General features: G+C 42.7%; 1 protein-coding gene across 1 annotated transcript in view; it reads left to right on the forward strand.

Annotated features, from left to right (window-relative positions):
• LOC124775166 (secretin receptor-like) overlaps window positions 1-20,599 on the forward strand; it is a 191,198-nt gene extending 170,599 nt beyond the window's left edge. The window contains exon 12 of the mRNA XM_047250006.1: window positions 20,561-20,599. Within this exon, the coding sequence (XP_047105962.1) occupies window positions 20,561-20,599 (39 nt within the window). The remainder of the gene's footprint in view (window positions 1-20,560) is intronic.
• Window positions 20,600-20,945: the final 346 nt, after the last annotated feature.

Below are 20,945 nucleotides of genomic sequence, written 5' to 3' on the forward strand. Positions count from 1 at the left end.
TTCAATCCTATTAATTATTTCCGATATTATCGATCACCTCTCCCCTATACGAGAATAAGCCTGATAATATTGTTCTCAATTAAAAGTGCGGTTGTAAGGTGCTGCAGCGCGTATCCCCAACGAATACCGTAAGTGCTCGATGGAATGTCAGTCGGAGGAACGCCAGGTTAGTCCATTCGCCGAATATCCTCTCGTTCCAAGAGCTCCCCCGGCTGTGCAGTTCTATACTGTCGCGCATCTTCTTTCGTAAACAACGACGTCAGAACATAAAGCATCTGGCAAAGGTGTACAGTGTCAAAAAAAAAAAAACGAAAGCGCATGTGTAAGGTGTTCAGTGTTACAAAAACGTAAGCACATATCTAAGGTGTACAGTGTCACAAAAACGTAAGCACATGGCAAAGGTGTACAGTGTCACAAAGACGAAGACTGGTGAGTGTACCACGTTCAAAGATTTCGAGGTCAACATTATACTTCCCCGCAGCATGACTCCTGGGCCATGTAAACGATGTTATTCGGCAATGATCCTGGTTGCCTTAGGTACCGTTGTACGAGGTGCATTCAAGTTCTAAGGCCTCCGATTTTTTTCTAATTAACTACTCACCCGAAATCGATGAAACTGGCGTTACTTCTCGACGAATCGCCCTGAAGACTTACACATTTTTCACAACGCTGGCGCCATGATTCCATGGCAGCGGCGAAGGCTTCTTTAGGAGTCTGTTTTGACCACTGGAAAATCGCTGAGGCAATAGCAGCACGACTGGTGAATGTGCGGCCACGGAGAGTGTCTTTCATCGTTGGAAAAAGACAAAAGTCACTAGGGGCCAGGTCAGGTGAGTAGGGAGCATGAGGAATCACTTCAAAGTTGTTCTCACGAAGAAATTTTTGCGTAACGTTAGCTCGATGTGCGGGTGCGTTGTCTTGGTGAAACAGCACATGCGCAGCCCTTCCCGGACGTTGTTGTTGCAGTGCAGGAAGGAATTTGTTCTTCAAAACATTTTCGTAGGATGCATCTGTTACCGTATTGCCCTTTGGAACGCAATGGGTAAGGATTACGCTCTCGCTGTCCCAGAACATGGACACCATCATTTTTTCTGCACTGACGGTTACCCGAAATTTTTTTGGTGGCGGTGAATCTGTGTGCTTCCATTGAGCTGACTGGCGCTTTGTTTCTGGATTGAAAAATGGCATACACGTCTCATCAATTGTCACAACCGACGAAAAGAAAGTCCCATTCATGCTGTCGTTGCGCGTCAACATTGCTTGGCAACATGCCACACGGGCAGTCATGTGGTCATCCATCAGCATTCGTGGCACACACCTGGATGACACTTTTCGCATTTTCAGGTCGTCATGCAGGATTGTGTGCACAGAACCCACAGAAATGCCAACTCTGGAGGCGGTCTGTTCAACAGTCATTCGGCGATCCCCCAAAACAATTCTCTCCACTTTCTCGATCATGTCGTCAGACCGGCTTGTGCGAGCCCGAGGTTGTTTCGGTTTGTTGTCACACGACGTTCTGCCTTCATTAAACTGTTGCTCCCACGAACGCACTTTCGACACATCCATAAATCCATCACCACATGTCTCCTTCAACGGTCGATGAACTTTAATTGGTTTCACACCACGCAAATTCAGAAAACGAATGATTGCACGCTGTTGAAGTAAGGAAAACGTCGCCATTTTAAGTATTTAAAACAGTTCTCATTCTCGACGCTGGCGGTAAAATTCCATCTGCCGGACGGTGCTGCCATCTCTGGGACGTATTGAAAATGAACGCGGCCTCTTTTAAAACAATGCGCATGTTTCTATCTCTTTCCAGTCTGGAGAAAAAAAATCGGAGGCCTTAGAACTTGAATGCACCTCATATATCGAGAGGTGGTAACAAGTAATGCAGGCGGAACAACGTCGAACGCGATGAGTTGGTGGTCCAGGTGTTAGGGTGTGCGTTGGCGTAATGTTACATGGCGTTCTGACCTCTAAATCTCTGACGACGCTGCACTCACCGGTCAACGTTATTTGGACATTCGAGTCTCATCAGAAATATATTCGGCCCTAACTCCATATTTGTGGATGACAATGCACGCCGTACCGGACTGCACAGATCGAGAAGCTCTTGGAATGTGAGGATATTCGGCGAATGGAACGGCCTGCCCCTTAGCTCGACTTAAATTCCGTAGAAGACTCGCGGGATCTTTGGGGAAACGTACTGCTGCATGTTCACATACACGGACGACCATCCAGTAATGGTCAACCGCGCTGGTGGAGGAATGGAGTGCCCTACCACAAGAAATAATTACTGAGCTTGTGGCCAGTATGGGAACACGTTGCTCAGAGTGCATTGCTATCCGCGATGATGACACGTCCTGCTGAGAAGCACGTCCCGCCGTTTTCAACGTCCAGTGGACCATCATAAACCGCGGGAACATCGGTGTAGTTGTTGTCTTTGAATTAAAGTGTCATATCTGATCGTTTCATATGTATTTCTTTCAGTTATTATGTTCGAGTATAGTGACTTTTATGGAGACTAGAAATCTACTCTGTACAGATAGTGTTGAGGATCAGTGGACAAAGTTCAAAACCATCGTACAATATGCATTAGATGAGTATGTGCGAAACAAGATCGTAAGAGATGGAAAAGAGCCACCGTGGTACAACAAAACTGCTACGGAAGCAAATGGAACTTCACAGAAAACAAACATAGCCAAAGCCTTGCAGACATGCAAAAATTACACGAAGCGAAATGTAGTGTGAGGAGGGCTATGCGACTGGCGTTCAATGAATTCGAAAGTAAAGTTCTGTGTACTGACTTGGCAGAAAATCCTAAGAAATTTTGGTCTTGTGTCAAAGCGGTAGGTGGTTCAAAACAAAATGTCCAGACACTCTGTGACCAAAATGGCACTGAAACAGAGGATGACAGACTAAAGGCCGAAATATTAAATGTCTTTTTCGAAAGCTGTTTCACAGAAGACTGTACTGTAGTTCCTTCTCTAGATTGTCGCACAGATGACAAAATGGTGGATATCGAAACAGATGAGAGAAGCATAGAAAAACAATTAAAATCGCTCAAAAGAGGAAAGGCCGCTGGACCTGATGGGATACCAGTTCTGTTTCACACAGAGTACGCGAAGGAACTTGCCCCCCTTCTTGCAGCGATGTACCGTAGGCCTCTAGAACAGCTTAGCGTTCCAAAAGATTGAAAAAGGGCACAGGTCTTCTCCATTTTCAAGAAGGGACGTCGAACAGATGTGCAGAACCATAGGCCTATACCTCTAACGTCGACCAGTTGTAGAATCTTGGAACACGTATTATGTTCGAGTGTTATGACTTTTTTGGAGACTAGAAATCTACTCTCTAGCAATCAGCATAGGCTTCGAAAAAGACGATCGTGTGAAACCCAGCTCGCGCTATTCGTCCACGAGACTCAGAGGGCCATAGACACGGGTCCCCAGGTAGACGCCGTGTTTCTTGACTTCCGCAAGGCGGTCGATACAGTTCCCCACAGTCGTTTAATGAACAAAGTAAGAGCATATGGACTGTCAGACCAATTGTGTGATTGGATTGAAGTGCTCCTAGGTAACAGAACGCAGCACGTCATTCTCAATGAAGAGAAGTCTTCCGAAGTACGAGTGATTTTAGGTGTGCCACAGGGGGGTGTCGTAGGACCGTTGCTATTCACAATATATATAATTGACTTTGTGGATAACATCGGAAGTTCACTGAGGCTTTTTGCGGATGATGCTGTGGTATATCGAGAGGTTGTAATAATGGAAAATTGGACTGAAATGCAGGAGGATCTGCAACGATTTGACGCATGGTGCAGGGAATGGCAATTGAATCTCAATGTAGACGAGTGTAATGTGCTGCGAATACATAGAAAGAAAGATCCTTTATCATTTAACTACAATATAGCAGGTCAGCAACTTGAATCAGTTACTTCCATAAATTATCTAGGAGTAGGCATTAGGAGTGATTTAAAATGGAATGACCACATAAAATTAATCGTCGGTAAAGCAGATGCCAGATTCATTGAAGAATCCTAAGGAAATGCAATCCGGAAACAAAGGAAGTAGGTTACAGTACAGTTGTTCGCCCACTGCTTGAATACTGCTCATCAGTGTGGGATCCGTACCAGATAGGGTTGATAGAAGAGATAGAGAAGATCCAACGGAGAGCAGCGCGCTTCGTTACAGGATCATTTAGTAATCGAGAAAGCGTTACGGAGATGATAGATAAACTCCAGCGGAAGATTGCAAGAGAGACGCTCATTAGCTCGGTACGGGCTTTTGTTGAAGTTTCGAGAACATACCTTCACCGAGGAATCAAGCAGTGTATTGCTGCCTCCTATGTGTATCTCGCGAAGAGACCATGAGGATAAAATCAGAGAGATTAGAGCTCACACAGAGGCATAATGACAATCTTTCTTTCCACGAACAATACGAGACTGGAATAGAAGGTTGAACCGATAGAGGTACTCAAGGTACCCTCCGCCACTCCGTCAGGTGGCTTGCGGAGCTGTGCTGCAACAGTTATTTCTGTGTACTAGTCTGCGACACGTCATACTAAAACTATCTTCGTCCTTAAGTTTTGCACACCTCTCCATGTTTCGTTCATGAATGAACGATGTAGATGTGTTGTCTGATATGTAGAATGTGGTCGGTTGTTGTGAACTGGTTCAAAATTTTCTTAAAATGAGTCCACTTGGTTATAAACTAAAATAATGCAATGGTACTGCTTGTGTACATGCGCGCGAGCGTTTGTGTGTGTGTGTGTGTGTGTGTGTGTGTGTGTGTGTGTGTGTGTGTGTGTGTGTGTTCGCAAACATTTATTGAAGAGAAAGAACTGTACTGGGCGACAAAGGATGTCACCACAGATTGACTGATATCAGATCCAGATCTCTTGAAGGGGATATAATGTACAGCTTCGACACAAATGATTGTCATTGGTTGCAGCGAGACTGCCAACTTCTACTTATTTGAGTAGGATAGTCCAAACACCGAACTTTATATCTCTGTTTACAACAGCCTCTTCAAAACAAACGGTAACGTTTCTGTCACGGCATTATTGTTTTTACCGCTCGTGGACTGGGTGTTGTGTTGGCATCATCATTTCATCATCTTTGACACACAAGCTGCCGAAGTAGCGTCAAATAAAAAGCCTTCCACCAGAAAATCGAATAACTCCAGACTGGATATCCCGGCGAACAATGGCACACGATCATTTTATTTCAGTTTTTCACAAAGAGAGGTAAGCTTTTTGAATATACAATGTTCTATTGTGCACAAACACAATAATGATGAATAGTCAGCTGACTATCGCGCCAGTAGGTCATTTTTCGGGGTCTCCCTCAGCCCTCTCCCACCCCAAATACTTAATTACAGTACAACACCATCCACATTATTTTAGAATTAGTCTATTTAATTCGTTCTCTATGTCATTTCAGAAAAAAATCTGATTCTGTTATCCTGCCTGGCGACATTCATACTGTCTGTACTGGAATGACTGATTTGTGCTTCAGAAGGAGCTAAGAAAACTCAAAGACTTATTTCAGTTGGATCAAATCTGCACTGTCATTACAGTGTGCTTCTGAACAGGCAATTAATGTACACACTACACGACTTGCCTGACACCTCTTCCGACTTTCAGGTGTTCAGTCTCCTGATATTTCTTGAAGAGAAAGATCAAATAGGTGAGACCGTTGATTCCCAATACCTTTTACTAAAGTTAAAAGTGATACATTTAAAATGCCTGTTGTGTTTACTCTGCTGACAATCTTGTCAGTAAGTCATTTTTCGGGCTCTCCCTCAGCCCTCCCCAACTCCAAATACTTCATTGCAGTATAACGCCATTCCACACTTTTTTTGTGTGTTCAGATTATAACGAGGCGTCGTGCCTCTTAATTACCCATCTAGATTTCTAAATTGCGTCTACAGGGAGAAGGAGCTGCCTCTAGGAAACTTATTTGAGCATAACGACCGAAGTACAACAGTTTTCGAATCAAAAGATGCAGTCCGTTCATACACAGGGTGTCCCAAAATAATGTATATACTGTTTGAAACGGCGTACCTCTTTTATTAAAGGAGTCAGAAATACAGTACAATGTTTGTGGATTACTTTTATGTTCAGTTAAAGCTGTGAAATGTTCAAAATGGCCTCCTTCCGCCGCAGTGCACCGGCGACAACGACATACAACAGAGGGACATGCCATCGTTATTGGTCCTAGTGAAACAGCTTCACAGGCTTGCTCAATTCGCTCTTTAAGATCCTGCGGTGTTTCTGGTCTTGCAGTATAAACTGTGTTCTCGACAGTACCCCACAAATAGAAATTCAGAGAAGTTATATCAGGAGACCGAGCAAGAAACTCCACAATGCCTCTTCATCTTATCCATCTGGCAGTACATGTACGATTCAGAAATGCCCTCACATCAACGTGTAAGTGAGGCGGCGTCTCATTCTGTTGAAAGTAATAATCTTCATTTTCAAAAAATGTCGTTAAGACCAGGAGTTATCACATGCAGCATTTTCAAATAAGAGTCTCCTGTGACAGTTTTTTCAAACAAATACGCCCCTATTAACCCTCTGGAGGACAGACCACACCAGACTGATGCTCCTGGTAGATTAACATGCCTTTCCTCTCTTATGCCATCGAAACTTTCATTGTCTATTGAACATCTCTTTCTTCCTCAACGTCCCTTCTTTTCTTCATGTCATGCATCGTTCCTTTGACTCCAGACTTACCTTCGATTTTTGTAATTGTTACCCTTGTTGGTGGTGGTGTTCCATATTCAACCCTCCAATGTCGTCGCACTCACATTCATCGTTTTCCAGTAACATTTTGAGTATTCATTTCTGTTGATCCAACCAAACGCAATTTTTGTTTATCACCCTGAAACAAAAGAAAGCGTTGTTATATTTTCGATCACCTTCTGCATTATTACCCAGAAAACTTATATTTCTATCTCCTTTAATTAAAGAGATATTCACTTTCAAAGAGTGCATAAATTATTTTGGGACACACTGTATTTTTCGTCATTTTCTTTTATATGGTTTACTCTGACAGTGTCATACAGAATTCATCATTTGTTTGATAACAGTTTCGAAATATTCAATGTATCGATCGACGTGGCACTACTGACCTCATCTTTAAATGTTGCGCCAATTACATTACACTTTATACTTTCGAACCTACCAAGCTTTATCGTCTCCAGAAAGTTTTTTTCTCGACCTGTTACCTCCGTTCACAAAGCTGCTACTACTTCATGTCTTAATTAATGCCCATCTGACAGGAAGCTACTTCTTGACGTGTCTTAATATATCGTTATAGAGGCTGAACCGAAACACCGCGCCGGCCGCGGTGGTCTCGCGGTTAAGGCGCTCAGTCCGGAACCGCGCGACTGCTACGGTCGCAGGTTCGAATCCTACCTCGGGCATGGATGTATGTGATGTCCTTAGGTTAGTTAGGTTTAAGTAGTTCCACAGAAAGTGCAGTCGTTGCAGCCATCGGACTTCTAATTTTCCTCCTTTCGTTCTACTACACACGTTTACATGAGGGGGCATGTTGAACAGTAGGAATAGGCATGAATGGCATGGAAAAATTCCACACGCAATGGTGTGTCGATCCAATCAACAGACGTTTGCCTCCCACAGTTCCTAGAAGGTGTGGCTCTGAGAATTCGCCAGCTAAAGTAGTTTCAATATGACGGAGCGCTGGCACGCAGCACTCGATGTTTGGAAGCCTTTGGAGCGTAGTTTTGCCGGCCGCGGTGGCCGAGCGGTTCTAGGCGCTTCAGTACGGAACCGCGCGACTGCTACGGTCGCAGGTTCTAATCTTGCCGCGGATATGGATGTATGTGATGTCCTTAGGTTAGTTAGGTTTAAGTAGTTCTAAGTTCTAGGGGACTGGTGACCTCAGCTGTTAAGTCCCATAGTGCTCAGAGCCATTTGAACGATTTTTTTTTTTTTTTTTTTTTTTTTTTTTTTTTTTTTTTTAGGAATATTTTAGCATAGTAAGGACGACAATGAATTCGTCGCGGTTCTATGGTCAGTTCGGTCAACAGAAATGACGCTGGTGGATTTACTCTTCTAGGGTATGTGAAGGGCCTAGTCAACTGTTTAGAGATTCTTCAATCAATGACAACTGTAATCGTGCCAAACACAGAATGTGCGGACTTATCATCTCGAGTGGTGAATGCACATTGATTCTTACAGCAATGAACAGAAAATTTTTGTGCTTTCGTTTTCTTTACAGGCGAGGCCACTTTTACAAGCGAGGGCATGTTCAACACTAGGTGTAGTCATGTATGAGATGACGAAAATCCACACCCACTGTTGTGTCAATGCTACCAACAAAATGGTTCAAATGGCTCTGAGCACTATGGGACTTAAAATCTGAGGCCCTAGAACTTAGAACTACTTAAACCTAACCAATCTAAGGACATCACACACAACCATGCCCGAGGCAGGTTTCGAACCTGCGACCGTAGCAGCAGCGCGGTTCCGGACTGAAGCGCCTAGAACCGCTCGGCCGTCTCGGCCGGCAATGCTACCAACAGATGTTTGCCTCCAACATTTCCTAGAAGATGCCCTGAGACCAGATGTAGCACCGATGGGCTTCTTCTTCTTCTGAGGGCATGTGAAAAGCCTAGTTTACGAGACTCCGGTCAATACTCTCTCGGACCCGGTCGCTAGGATTCGAGCAGTAGCGGAAATAATGGGGCAAACTCCTGGAATTCTTGAGCTGTACCCTCTGCCGTGATCAAGGCGTTCGAAAGTTTGAATGACACGTGTAAGAGAACAGTTCTGCATTTGTTACGCGGTGTACACTGACAGGACAGAATGGACACTCTGTGATAAGTTTACGTGTTTCGCCTGTTGCATGATTCAATGCTGTGTGTTCAAAGTTTGGTTATTGCATATTACAGGCTTCTTCGCTGTTGTGAATGTATTTTCATAGGAACAAGGATGATGGTGCTAACATAATGAATAAATCTAATTACATTAATACTCTAACGAGCCGACGGGACCGTGCGTCGCTTATACCAAATTAGGTATAAGGTATCTGAGCAATCTCTGAAAGTTTGTCACCAAAGTTATCTTGTTCATCATGTAAATAGATCAGGTATATTTTGTACTTCCGTTTGTCTTCACATTTAAAATGGTTCAAATGGCTCTGAGCACTATGGGACTTAACATCAGTGGTCATCAGTCCCCCAGAACTTACAACTACTTAAACCTAACTAACCTAAGGACATCACACACATCCATGCCCGAGGCAGGATTCGAACCTGCGACCGTAGCGGTCACGCGGTTCCAGACTGAAGTGCCTAGAACCGCACGGCCACAACGGCCGGCTCTTCAGATTTAAAATCTTGTGTTCGATGCGTTGTTCTAGAGAGGCTTTCCATAAGATAATTAAAATGTTATCTTCTTCATTTCTGTGTGTCTGAAAATGTTAATGCGCAGAATTAAAACTTTGAAAATTTGTTCTTTTATTCTACGAACACGCTTGCATTGTTATGAGCGCGAGCTTTTCCGTAATCTGGATTCACAATTATTTCGTGCACGATAATGCACAGTAGGGTAATTGTGGAAGCAATCTGTCATAGTGAAAAGCCTGCCTACTTTCAAGAAGCCATTAACTTTTTACGTGCTGCCTTCGGGGGTAGCGGTTTGCAGGGCACCGTGGTGAGGCCTATCTTCAACGTTCGTGTTGACTCAGTTCATTACAGTACCAGCCCCCACGCTCGTAATCTGTTATCCACCATGAAGATCGCAGCGAATATTTGAACCGAGTATTCTGCACGAACAGGGAATGCTGTGACAGCGCTGTGCAAATGATATACTATTCTCATCGACGTTTCTTGCTAGCGAAATAGAAATATGTATTGAAATGTAACACGAACACGGACATCCGTTGACAACACTGTATCATTGGAGCTCTTAAAACGTATTACAGCTACCTATTCACTATGAACTTCCGATTAATCTTTTTAGAATTGTGCAAACTGGAGTGTGCTGTTCCAGAAAACTCCTCCCCCACGAATCGTGGACCTAGCCACGGAGGGATGCGTTGATTTTCTCATCGATACAGAGTGACCCACTGTAGACGCAATTACATCGAGTCTTATACGTGGCGAAGCCAGATAAGTGTACGATTTCTTAGAAGGAGAAGTAACCTTGACAGTTGCTGCAGTAGCAGCAGTGTGGGCGACAGGTCTGGCCTCATATACCGAAGCCGTGAACGGCTGAAGGCAGCAGGAAGGACGGTAAAATTTTCCGGAGATACAACATACCTCATTTATATCTCAGGGCGGGGTCTACTCAAGAGAAGGAAGAGATCGGAAAAAATTAAATCTCACGTTCTAGGAGCCGGAATGTGATACGTCAGAACACTTAATGGAATCGGTAGTTTGGATAACCTTAAAAGAAAAATTAGTAGGTCACGGTTAGATATAGTGGAAATTACTGAATAGAGGTGAAAAACAAGAAGAAAAGTAGACTGATCAGTGAGTACAGCTTTATCAGCATAACAACAAATAGGAATTGTAATACTCCCTGTAACATACTTTATCAGTTTTCGTCGCGGTAAAGGTATGCATAACGCAGTGGATTAAGCTACTGTAAGCTAACTGTTATCCCTTTTACAAGATTACCGCGTGGGGTAGCCACGCGGTCTTTGCGCCTTGCCACGGTTCGCGCGGTGTCCCCCCCCCACCCCCTTAACCCCCCCCCATCCCACTCGTCCCGTCGGAGGTTCTATTCCTCTCTCGGGCATGTGTTGTTAGCGTAATTTAGTTTAAGTTAGACTACGTAGTGTGTAAACCTAGGGACCAAAGACCTTAGCAGTCTGCTCCTATAGAACTTACCACAGATTTCGAATTTTTACAGGATTATTTAATGCCCGTTAAGCAATCGGACTTCAAATCGTTTCCTAACATTTCTTTGTATTAAAAAGGGAGTGCGAAGCAATAACAGGATCTGAACCGACGTCCCTAAGGCAATAATAATATTATGCGGCAGGATAAATGAAGACGGTCGCCAATATAGATCGAAAACTTTTTGAGACAACTGTTAACAACATCAATATACTTGGAGAAATTCAAGATACACACTGTACTGTCTCTCAAGAGATTTATTCACTATCGGTTTCGATCATGGACCATATTCAAAGTGAAAAAATATCTGTTGTAATACATTCACATGGCATACTAGCTACTTAAGCGGGAAAGTACACGCCTTTGTTGTCTTAAAAACTTTAGGAAATTGATAGATAACTACGTCATCATGCCGGCTTAATAAAGCAGACAAAACAACCGTTGAAAACATGAAAACGAGCTGTGCCAACATGTTTCCATGTTTTCGGCATTGTTTTCTTCTTGGTTAAGCCTGTATGAAGGGGTTAAGTATCAACTATTTTAGTCTTCAAGTCAGCAATGCGTATAGGTCGGCAACTGGAAGCAGTTAATTCAATAAATTTTCTGGAAATACGCATTAGGAGTGATTTAAAATGGAATGACCATATAAAGTTGATCGTCGATAAAGCAGATGTCAGACTGAGATTCATTGGAAGAATCCTAAGGAAATGCAACAGAATACAAAGGAAGCAGGCTACAGTACACTTGTTCCCCCACTGTTTGAATATTGCTCAACATTGTGGGTTCCGTACCAGATAGGGTTGATAGAAGAGATAGAGAAGATCCAACGGAGAGCAGCGCGCTTCGTTACAGGATCATTTAGTAATCGTGAAAGCGTTACGGAGATGATAGATAAACTCCAGTGGAAGACTCTGCAGGAGAGACGCTCAGTAGCTCGGTACGAACTTTTGTTGAAGTTTCGAGAACATACCTTCACCGAAGAGTCAAGCAGTATATTGCTCCCCCCTACGTATATCTCACGAAGAGACCATGAGGATAAAATCAGAGAGATTAGAGCCCACACAGAGGAATACCGACAATCTTTCTTTCCACGAACAATACGAGACTGGAATAGAAGGGAGAACCGGTAGAGGTACTCGAGGTACCCTCCGCCACACACAGTCAGGTGGCTTGCGGAGTATGGATGTAGATGTAGATGTAGTTTCAGCCGGTCGCTGTGGCTTAGCGGTTCGAGGCGTTTCAGTCTCGAACCGTGCTGCTGCAACGGTCGCAGTTTGGAATCCTGCCTCGGGCATGGATGTGTGTGATGTCCTTGGGTTAGTTAGGTTTAAGTAGTTCTAAGACTAAGGGACTGATGACCTCAGATATTAAGTCCCATAGAGCTTGGAGCCGTAGACTTCCCTGGTTAAGTAGCACGTATGCCATGTGAAATTGTTACGATACATATTTCTCCACTGTGAAGTGGTCCATGAGCGAATCCGGTAGTGAATAAAAGTATTGTAACACATTCATTTCTCCTCGGAAATCCAAATCGGATGTTTTTAACTGTGGGAAAGCGATAAATTGCGTATAGAAAAGGGTTAGTTGGTTGATTCGGGGGAGGCAATTAAACAGCAAAGCCATCGAACCCATCGGATTCGGGAAAGATGGAAAGGAAGTCGGCAGTGACCTTTCAAGGAAAGTATCCCGGAAATTTCCTGAAGTGATTTAGGGAAATCACGGAAAACCTAATTAGAATGGCCGGACGCGCGTTTGAACCTTCGTCCTCCTGTTGAGTGTGCTAACCACTGCGCCACCTCGCTCGGTAACACAAAAAGGAAACAAACTGTGGGGAAGAGAAAATTAAGAGCTCGGTTACAAACCATTAATAAGCAAAGAAAGAGAGACTGAAATATGGAAGATACGTCTGGAGGGGTGCGAAAACCTGCGATTTTTTTTTAGGAGCAAGTATTCAATAATTAAGTTTCACAACGGAATTTGATAAAACCTGATCAGTTATGGCACCTTGAGCGATGTATCCTGAGGGGGTCCCAATTAACTTTCTATGACTCCTCCTTATGGACAGGTATTTCATTAACTACGAAAATCAAAAACAGTTCGTACATACAGTTACAATTTATTCGACATTTTTCGTATCGTAGGAACAAATATCCATTATAAATAGCTTCGCATCATGTAGTACATAGATATTCAGAATGTAAGAGCACAGAGAGTTAGTACTGTCACTGCAATCACTCACCGCCTTATCCCTTCTTAAAATTCCAAGTGCAACTGGCGCGTTTGTGATCAATGTATTAATCCGTTCCATCACTGCCTACATGGATGAGATGTGGCTAAATGGAATGCTTAGCTACATTTCGAGGGCTGGCTATATGAAAGGAAACAAGACAATAATGCGGAAAAGAAAGGAAAACTAGATTACAGTATGATGGTCAGAATGAAACTGGGAGAAGAATTTTGACAGAGTACTGGAAGGACTGAGTCAAAGCAAGGTATCTGTAGTAGACAACATTACCTCAGGTTAATTGAGATAGTATAGTCAACTATGACGAAATTATTCCATGTTATGAAAGCCGAAATACCCTCAGACGTCTAGGAAAATGTAATAATCAAACTTCAAAGAAGGAACATGGTGACAGTTTGGAATATTACCTATCTACAACTCGAACATAAACTATACTGCAGTTATAAGAGTCGAAGGACATGTATGAGAAGCAACAGTTGAGAAGGAAGTGAGAAGGAGTTGTAACCTATCCACCACTCTGTGCCTTGCGGAAGGAGAAAATAAAATTTAGGAGAAATCTGGAAAGCAATAACATTTCAGCAAGAAGAAATAGAAAACTCTGAGAATTACCAGCAACAACGTAATTCTGTCAGAGACCCTCAAAGCATTTGGAAAATCGGTTGAACACAGTGGATATTGTCTTGAAAAAGACTTGTCAGGTGGATGCCAACAGCAATAAAAAGTAATGATGTGAATTCGAATAAAATCAGGTGGTGCTGAGACTATTAGATTAGGAAATGAGACACTTATTATAATAGATGAGATTTACTACTTGTACAGTAAAATAACTGACAATTATCGAAGTGGGGAGAATTTAAAATGCATTGCGGTAAAATTCAGAAACATGTTCCTGAAATATAAATTGGTAACATGTACTGTAAATTTAAGTTTTACGGACTCCTTTTCCAAAAAACACTGTGCAAAAGAATTAAAAGGTCATTTTCGAAAACTCAATTTTGACGTAGACAAATGAAATTTAGAACAACGAAATTTGACTCAAAACTGCCTACAACCTTCATCTGTAATGGTGAGAAAATGCGGTGCCCTGCGACGTCACCTCGGGTTCGGCGACGTTTCAAACAGCAAGGTGTTGTAATGGTACTTGAATTACATAACCATTACCTCACCTCAACTCAACCTCTCGATACCAGCAATATTCTACTGTGTTTCTGTAAAGTAGTTGACATATTTCTGACACAACATTCAGATTTGATTTCATTAATGTTGAGGTAGTTTAATACATCGATATGTTTGTATTGCAATGATATTATTCTTATGTATATTCTTTCTTTTGTCACTATGATCTTTGACGTACTTGTAACTCTTGATTTTTGGGCGCGTAAGCAGTTAGTTAGTTAGAGAGTTAGAGACTGTAAGGTCAAGTCTTGGACGTCATGTTGGAAAGACGCATATTGTAGTCAGCTTATAAAATGTGAACTTTAAGAGTGAGGAAGATGTTTTCAAGTATGTTTTGTACTGTGAAGTGATGTATTGTGTGTTACGTGATACTGCAACAGAAGTAATAAAAAGAAGTGTAACTTAAATATGGAGTGTTGATTATTTTTTTACATCACCATTGTGCTAACTTTCAAAGGTTTAATCTTCAAGAATGGTTTGTGAAACACATCTATAAAACTTTTGAATATTGCAGAATAAAACCTAGGCCTCTTTGCATCCGAGCTTGGAATCACCACCATCTAGATTTTCGAAGATTGAGCCATGATTTTACGAGACCAGCATGGGTAACAAGAAAAGATGAGTGCCTAGTTTATTCATTATTACATGAAATGACTTTATTAACTGTGCTCCAATGACACCTGCCACATAATAACTTTGTTGTTGGCCGAAAATGCTGTATTTAGCAGTGTGAGCAACACCACAATCATTATTAAATTTTGACCTTTGTTGTGGTAGGGTGGTTAGAGTGTGGACACATTCAGAAAGCAGGACGAAGTTCATAAGTTCATGTAAGGCGTAATATGGGTTAATCATGTTACATTGGCACGAAATTTCATCACAACTTTGTCCATCGCCACCATGGACCTCCCACACGATGGACCGTGGCACCCTCTCTTAACCACATCTCATCCCTTCTCTTGGTCTGTCTGAGATGGAGATCCCTTTAATCCTTTTTCTCACTGTATTTGAAGTGGAGCCTTGTGCAGAAGTGTAACGTGGACGAGAAACCATAAAAAAGGAAAGAGCAGAATCTTTTGTAGTTGGGTGTGACAAAAAAGCACTCCGTCCTCAGGCCACAAGTGGCCCACCGGGACCATCCGACCGTCGTATCATCCTCAGATGAGGATGCAAATAGGAGGGGCGTGTGGTCAGCACACCGCTCTCCCGGTCGTTATGATGGTTTTCTTTGACCGGAGCCGCTACTGTTCGGTCGAGTAGCTCCTCAATTGGCATCAAGAGGCTGAGTACACCCCGAAAAATGGCAACAGCGCATTGCGGCTGGATGGTCACCCATTCAAGTGCCGACCACGCCCGACAGCGCTTAACTTCGGTGATCTCACGGGAACCGGTGTATCCACTGCGGCACGGCCGTTGCCGGGTGCTACAAAAGAATGCTCAAAATTAGAATAACTAATAAAGAGGCTATATCGAATAGGTTGGAAAAGATATTTATGGCACAACGTTATGTGGATGGGACAAATCCTGAGGTGTCAAGGAATAGTGAATTTGATGAACGTGTGGAAGACACATACTGAAGAAGGCGAAGAAGGTTTTGACTACAATCAGAAGGAGAAGCTAAATGTAACTTATAGCAGTCATGCAGAGAAAGAGCTTCTTAACGTTATGAACTGCGCCAAACCAGTCTGAAGGCCACAGCAACAACTACAACATTATTAATTTACTAATAATTAAATGATTTTTAGAATGTGATGTGAGAATCATTGGCAAAAATGAAAAGTTACATGTTCACAGTGTTACAAACAGTGTACTGGTGAGCATAAATTCAATGCCAACTGCGAGTGTATTTTCTCGCAACTGTACAAAATAGTGTACATGGCTTATGGACTTATGAGCATAGTATGACAGATGCCTCTCTTTAAAGTGGCTTTATCGTAAGGTGATCAAATAATCAGTTACGCCGAATACTAAATTTTTAACACTGATGCTGTGTGAAAGATTTTCCTGGAAGTATCACATTCAGGATCTGGTGCTGTAGTCAGAGATTGCCGAGATCAGTACAAACTCCATGATTTGTGATAGTAATGGCCTCATACATATTGTTGATATAATCAATTTGCAATGCTGTGCGGTGACATATTTCCCACAAACCGCCAAACGCAAAAGGTTTTTCTAACCAACAAAAAGGCAGTCAGAACGACCTGCTGTGAAAATTCCCACTCATTTTTCCATCGACCAAGTGTCTTGGAATTGAAAATCTCTCCCCCCTGTAAAATGAGACACAATAACAAGTTGCTCATGATAACAATTTCTTAATCATTCCGAAGAAAAATGTGTACTTCTGTGACATTCAGAAGGACTAAAATGTGTGAGAAATGTGTTCTACATTTTCAAATCCACGTTGAGAGGCTTCCTTGTAACCGACTATTTTTATTTTGTACTTCAAGTTCTGTCAGCATTCCACCGACTTTTTTTACCTCCATTCAGTTGGTATGTATAGGATGTTGAAAAATTCACTGTCCAGAATGACAGATAATATAACGGAGTCAACAAGAAATTAATCATTTCAAGCAACGAGATCTCGGAAATGCCTATTGAGAGCGCTAAGCATGCTCCGAACCGTGTGCGATTGTCATAGCTTGCAAGTATGGGTGGATGAAAACTAGTGGAACAGATATGTCAGATCATCAGACACACTTTGCGGTAAACTAGTGTGCCGGTATTGTGGGCAACTACTAACTTGGACCATTCATGTTGCCTCCATGACTTAATCAATGTATAGACTGTTCTTGCCTACTGACTCTATGTTAGAGGGATGCTGTTGTTCAAGGATCATGTTTTCCCAGCGCACTTCGTACAACTAATATGGGTAGCCCTTACTTTCGGTAACCGATGAATATTGGTCTACAAAGCCCCAGGATCTCACCCCACTAGACTTCTTTCTACAGGTTGCATGAAAGCTGAAGTATGTTGAACCTCTGTGGACTCAGAGGAGAAATTAGTTGCAACAAACCTTGCAGTGTCCTAACACATACAGAGCAAGTGACACACTTTCCATCGAACTCGTGGCACTCTGCTACGTAGATTCCGAAGCTCAATAGAAGTTAGCGGTGCTGTTATTGAACATTTTTTGTGATACTAGTTGTAGCCTCGCCTGTGTATGCTTTCAGTACATATATCGAACCCACCTGCCCCTCTCTGTGTCCACATCTTTCTCCCTCTGTCTGTCTACCTCGTTCTCCCATCTCTATTTAGTTCCTCCTCCCACTCTCTCTCTTCATGTCCTCCTCCTCCTCCTCTCTGCCTATTTCCTTCACACCCTCTTTCAGACCATATCTTCCTCCCCTCCCTCTGACCACATCCCTCCTTTTTCCCTCTCTCTTCCTTTTTCACCTGCCCACTACCCCTCTACACGTTCACCTCCCCCATTCATCTGCCCCTCCACTTTCTCTCCACTTTCACCTCCATCTCGCTCTGTCCATCCTCTATCCATCTCAGTCTGTCCTCAGCCATCCTCAGTGGCATGTGTAGCTTCCACGCAAGACGCCTGTCGTACAGAGCAGCCTACATGCCAGGAGTTGGAAAAAACACGTTTCTTCCCATATCTATACCTCTATTATAGCTCAGAGATTATAAATCGCACAGTGCCATTATTCGTCAGGCCTGCTGCTTCTGTGCCACATTTGGTCAAATCGGTCCAGGGGTTTGGGAGGAGAAACCAGCCACACACACATACACATACTTTATGCATAAAGGATAAAGAAATAATGCTGCACTTGACAGTTGGCATGCGATTCCTCACCTCAGCTCAAACAAAAGAATCTCTGGCGAAATGTGGTTCCACCAGTTGGTTTATTAGAATCACAGTTTAACAAAACAAGTCTATACCAACACTGTAACAGTGTGCAGTACGACCAAGAACAGGTAGCATGAACTCTGCACTGTGCTGGAGCTGTGCCATTAGCTCAGCGAGACGAGGCAATGCTGTCGGAAACAGATGTCGAGACGTACATGTACGAAAACATCTTTGGTGTGCCAAAGATGTTTTTTTCTTTCAGTTAAAGTATCAAATTGTATCCATTTTATATCTCCACAATGCAATATTTTACATATTTCTTTCTGTTACTTTTAGTTAAACATTAAAACACAATGAGAACCTCTTACAGGCATAAACGACCTCTTTGTTTCGTGCATGTCACAAACAAAGCCTAGAGAAAATAATAGTATATATAGTAACATCGTATCCCATGAGGTACATAAAATAAAATGGGTAGGTTCCTCTAGATTACATATTGTGCTGTGCATAATAATTCCGTTCTGTACGTTTGATGTCCAGGCTTACATTCACAGCGCCAGTACATACACGACGAGCAACGTTCGCCTTAGAGATGATCAGAGCGAACATCTTGCATTTGCAAACACTTCGCCACTCACTGGATCATACTTCGCTGGACCCTATGCAACACACCTGTGTCTACCATTGCCGAACAGCATGCGCACGAGCTGTTAGGTCGTGTACATCCATGGGTGAAGTACTATAAGCTTGTTTCTTTAAGCTTCCCAACAAATAAAATGTGGAGGCCAGAACATAGGACCTTCATGACCATACCACATCTCTGTAAGCGTTTCTTCCCAAAGTCTAAAGGACATGATGATGATGTTTGCTTTTTTGGGCGCACAACTGCGCGGTCATCAGCGTCCGTACAAATTCCAAATTTTTACTCAGTCCAATTTTTTACAAAGCCCAATCTAGTCACTGTCACGAATGATGATGAAATGATGAGGGCAACACAAACACCCAGTCCCCTGGCAGAGAAAATCCCCAACCCGGCCGGGAATCGAACCCAGGACCCCGTGATCTAGAGGCAGCAATGCTAGCCACTAGACTCTGAGGTGAGGACAAAGTGTGAAGGTGAATCGATAGCTGCCACCGAACACCAAGTGTAACGTTTTCTGATGCGCCAGGCAAAATGTCTCAAAGAAACCTACGATACAGGAGTGCATTCAGCTTGTCCATCAATATGTAAGGGCCCAAAAGCACTCCACCCACAGGTTTAAGCCAGAGCGTGCTTGAAAGCCATTTTATTCGAAATAACACTGCCCGTAAAAGTACACCAACTTGTATCAAAGTAAGCAAACTGTTTACTGTTTCAAAAGTAATCGTCATAACTGTTAATACATTTACTCTAACATGAAACAAGACTGGAAGTATGTTTGCGGTTACCTACGGGACCATGTTGTACTACATGTTACCAAGATTATTTCGACTACGCTGCCAAAGTTTCGCTGGAAAGTTCTTACACATCCTTTATACAGTCCCGATCTCTCTTTATGCGATCTACGCGTTTGGAGCCCTAAAGATAGACATTCGTGGTCGTCGACTTACGTCGGACGAAGAGGTGTTCGCCTGGGTACAATCATGTTACCGTAGGCAACCGGAAACATTTTTCCTTGAAGGCGTTCACTGTCTTCTCTCACAATGGATAAACGTATTAACAATTATGGCGATTACTTTTGAGGTAATAAGCAGTTCACTCACTTTTTTCTGTTTGTATCGTTTTCATATGACTGCTCCTTACAGTAGCAACTAGGTTAGCTCCTAAGCTTTCTACCGAGTAGATTACTTCAGTTTGAAGCTTAAAGGTGTCTACTGCATCCATATTTAACTTCATCTCAGAAATTTCAAAGGGTATGGTAAAATACCTGAAATACTACAACGAGCTTGGTTGAAAATAACATGATCTTTCTCTCTGTGGAAAACGAAATACTTATTTCATGCCGGCCGGAGTGGCCGTGCGGTTCTAGGCGCTACAGTCTGGAGCCAAGCGACCGCTACGGTCGCAGGTTCGAATCCTGCCTCGGGCATGGATGTGTGTGATGTCCTTAAGTTAGTTAGATTTAATTAGTTCTAAGTTCTAGGCGACTGATGACCTCAGAAGTTAAGTCGCATAGTGCTCAGAGCCATTTGAACTTATTTCATGATGGCCATTAACACGAATGCGAATATGTGTTTAATTCTGAACATGCAGTATTGTTCTGGTACAGTCGACAAAACAAAACTGTTCACGTGTATTAATAAGCCCGGATACCTCCGGTTGTGTGTAACACAGACGTGGGAATGCAACATACTACAACAACGGCGTTAGTGACATATGTAACACTCTTTTAGCAATGTATATGTTCCCTCCTTATTTACCTGCAGAGCTTATAGACATTTTTAATTTTATATGAGAGGTTATAATTACTCCATATTGTTTTGTGTATACAGGATTTATCTTTTCGATACTTCGAGATACTTCTGTGTTGAGTATTCTCGTACAAATGAGAGCAGATCTGTAATAGTTACGTGGTAGCCTACCCACGGAAGGAAGGTTGTTATCCTCTCGATACTACAATTTTTTTACGTTGTGTTGTTTGTTTGTGTGATGCAAGCGTAACACTAACATAGCCGAGGGATGCCGTGCATGATAATGCACTAGGCTACAGGCGAGCGTATCAGAAACAGTCATTTACTGTTAGGATACCTCGCGGGCCACGGGATATAGTGTGCTGACACTCGCCCAGTATGACGGTTTCAGTGACATATCCCATTGAAGTGATCTACACTCATGCTCATAAATTAACGATAATTGCAGAATGTGGTGCCACACAAT

The sequence above is a fragment of the Schistocerca piceifrons genome, chromosome 2 (assembly GCF_021461385.2).
Source record: "Schistocerca piceifrons isolate TAMUIC-IGC-003096 chromosome 2, iqSchPice1.1, whole genome shotgun sequence".
NCBI lineage: Eukaryota > Metazoa > Arthropoda > Insecta > Orthoptera > Acrididae > Schistocerca > Schistocerca piceifrons.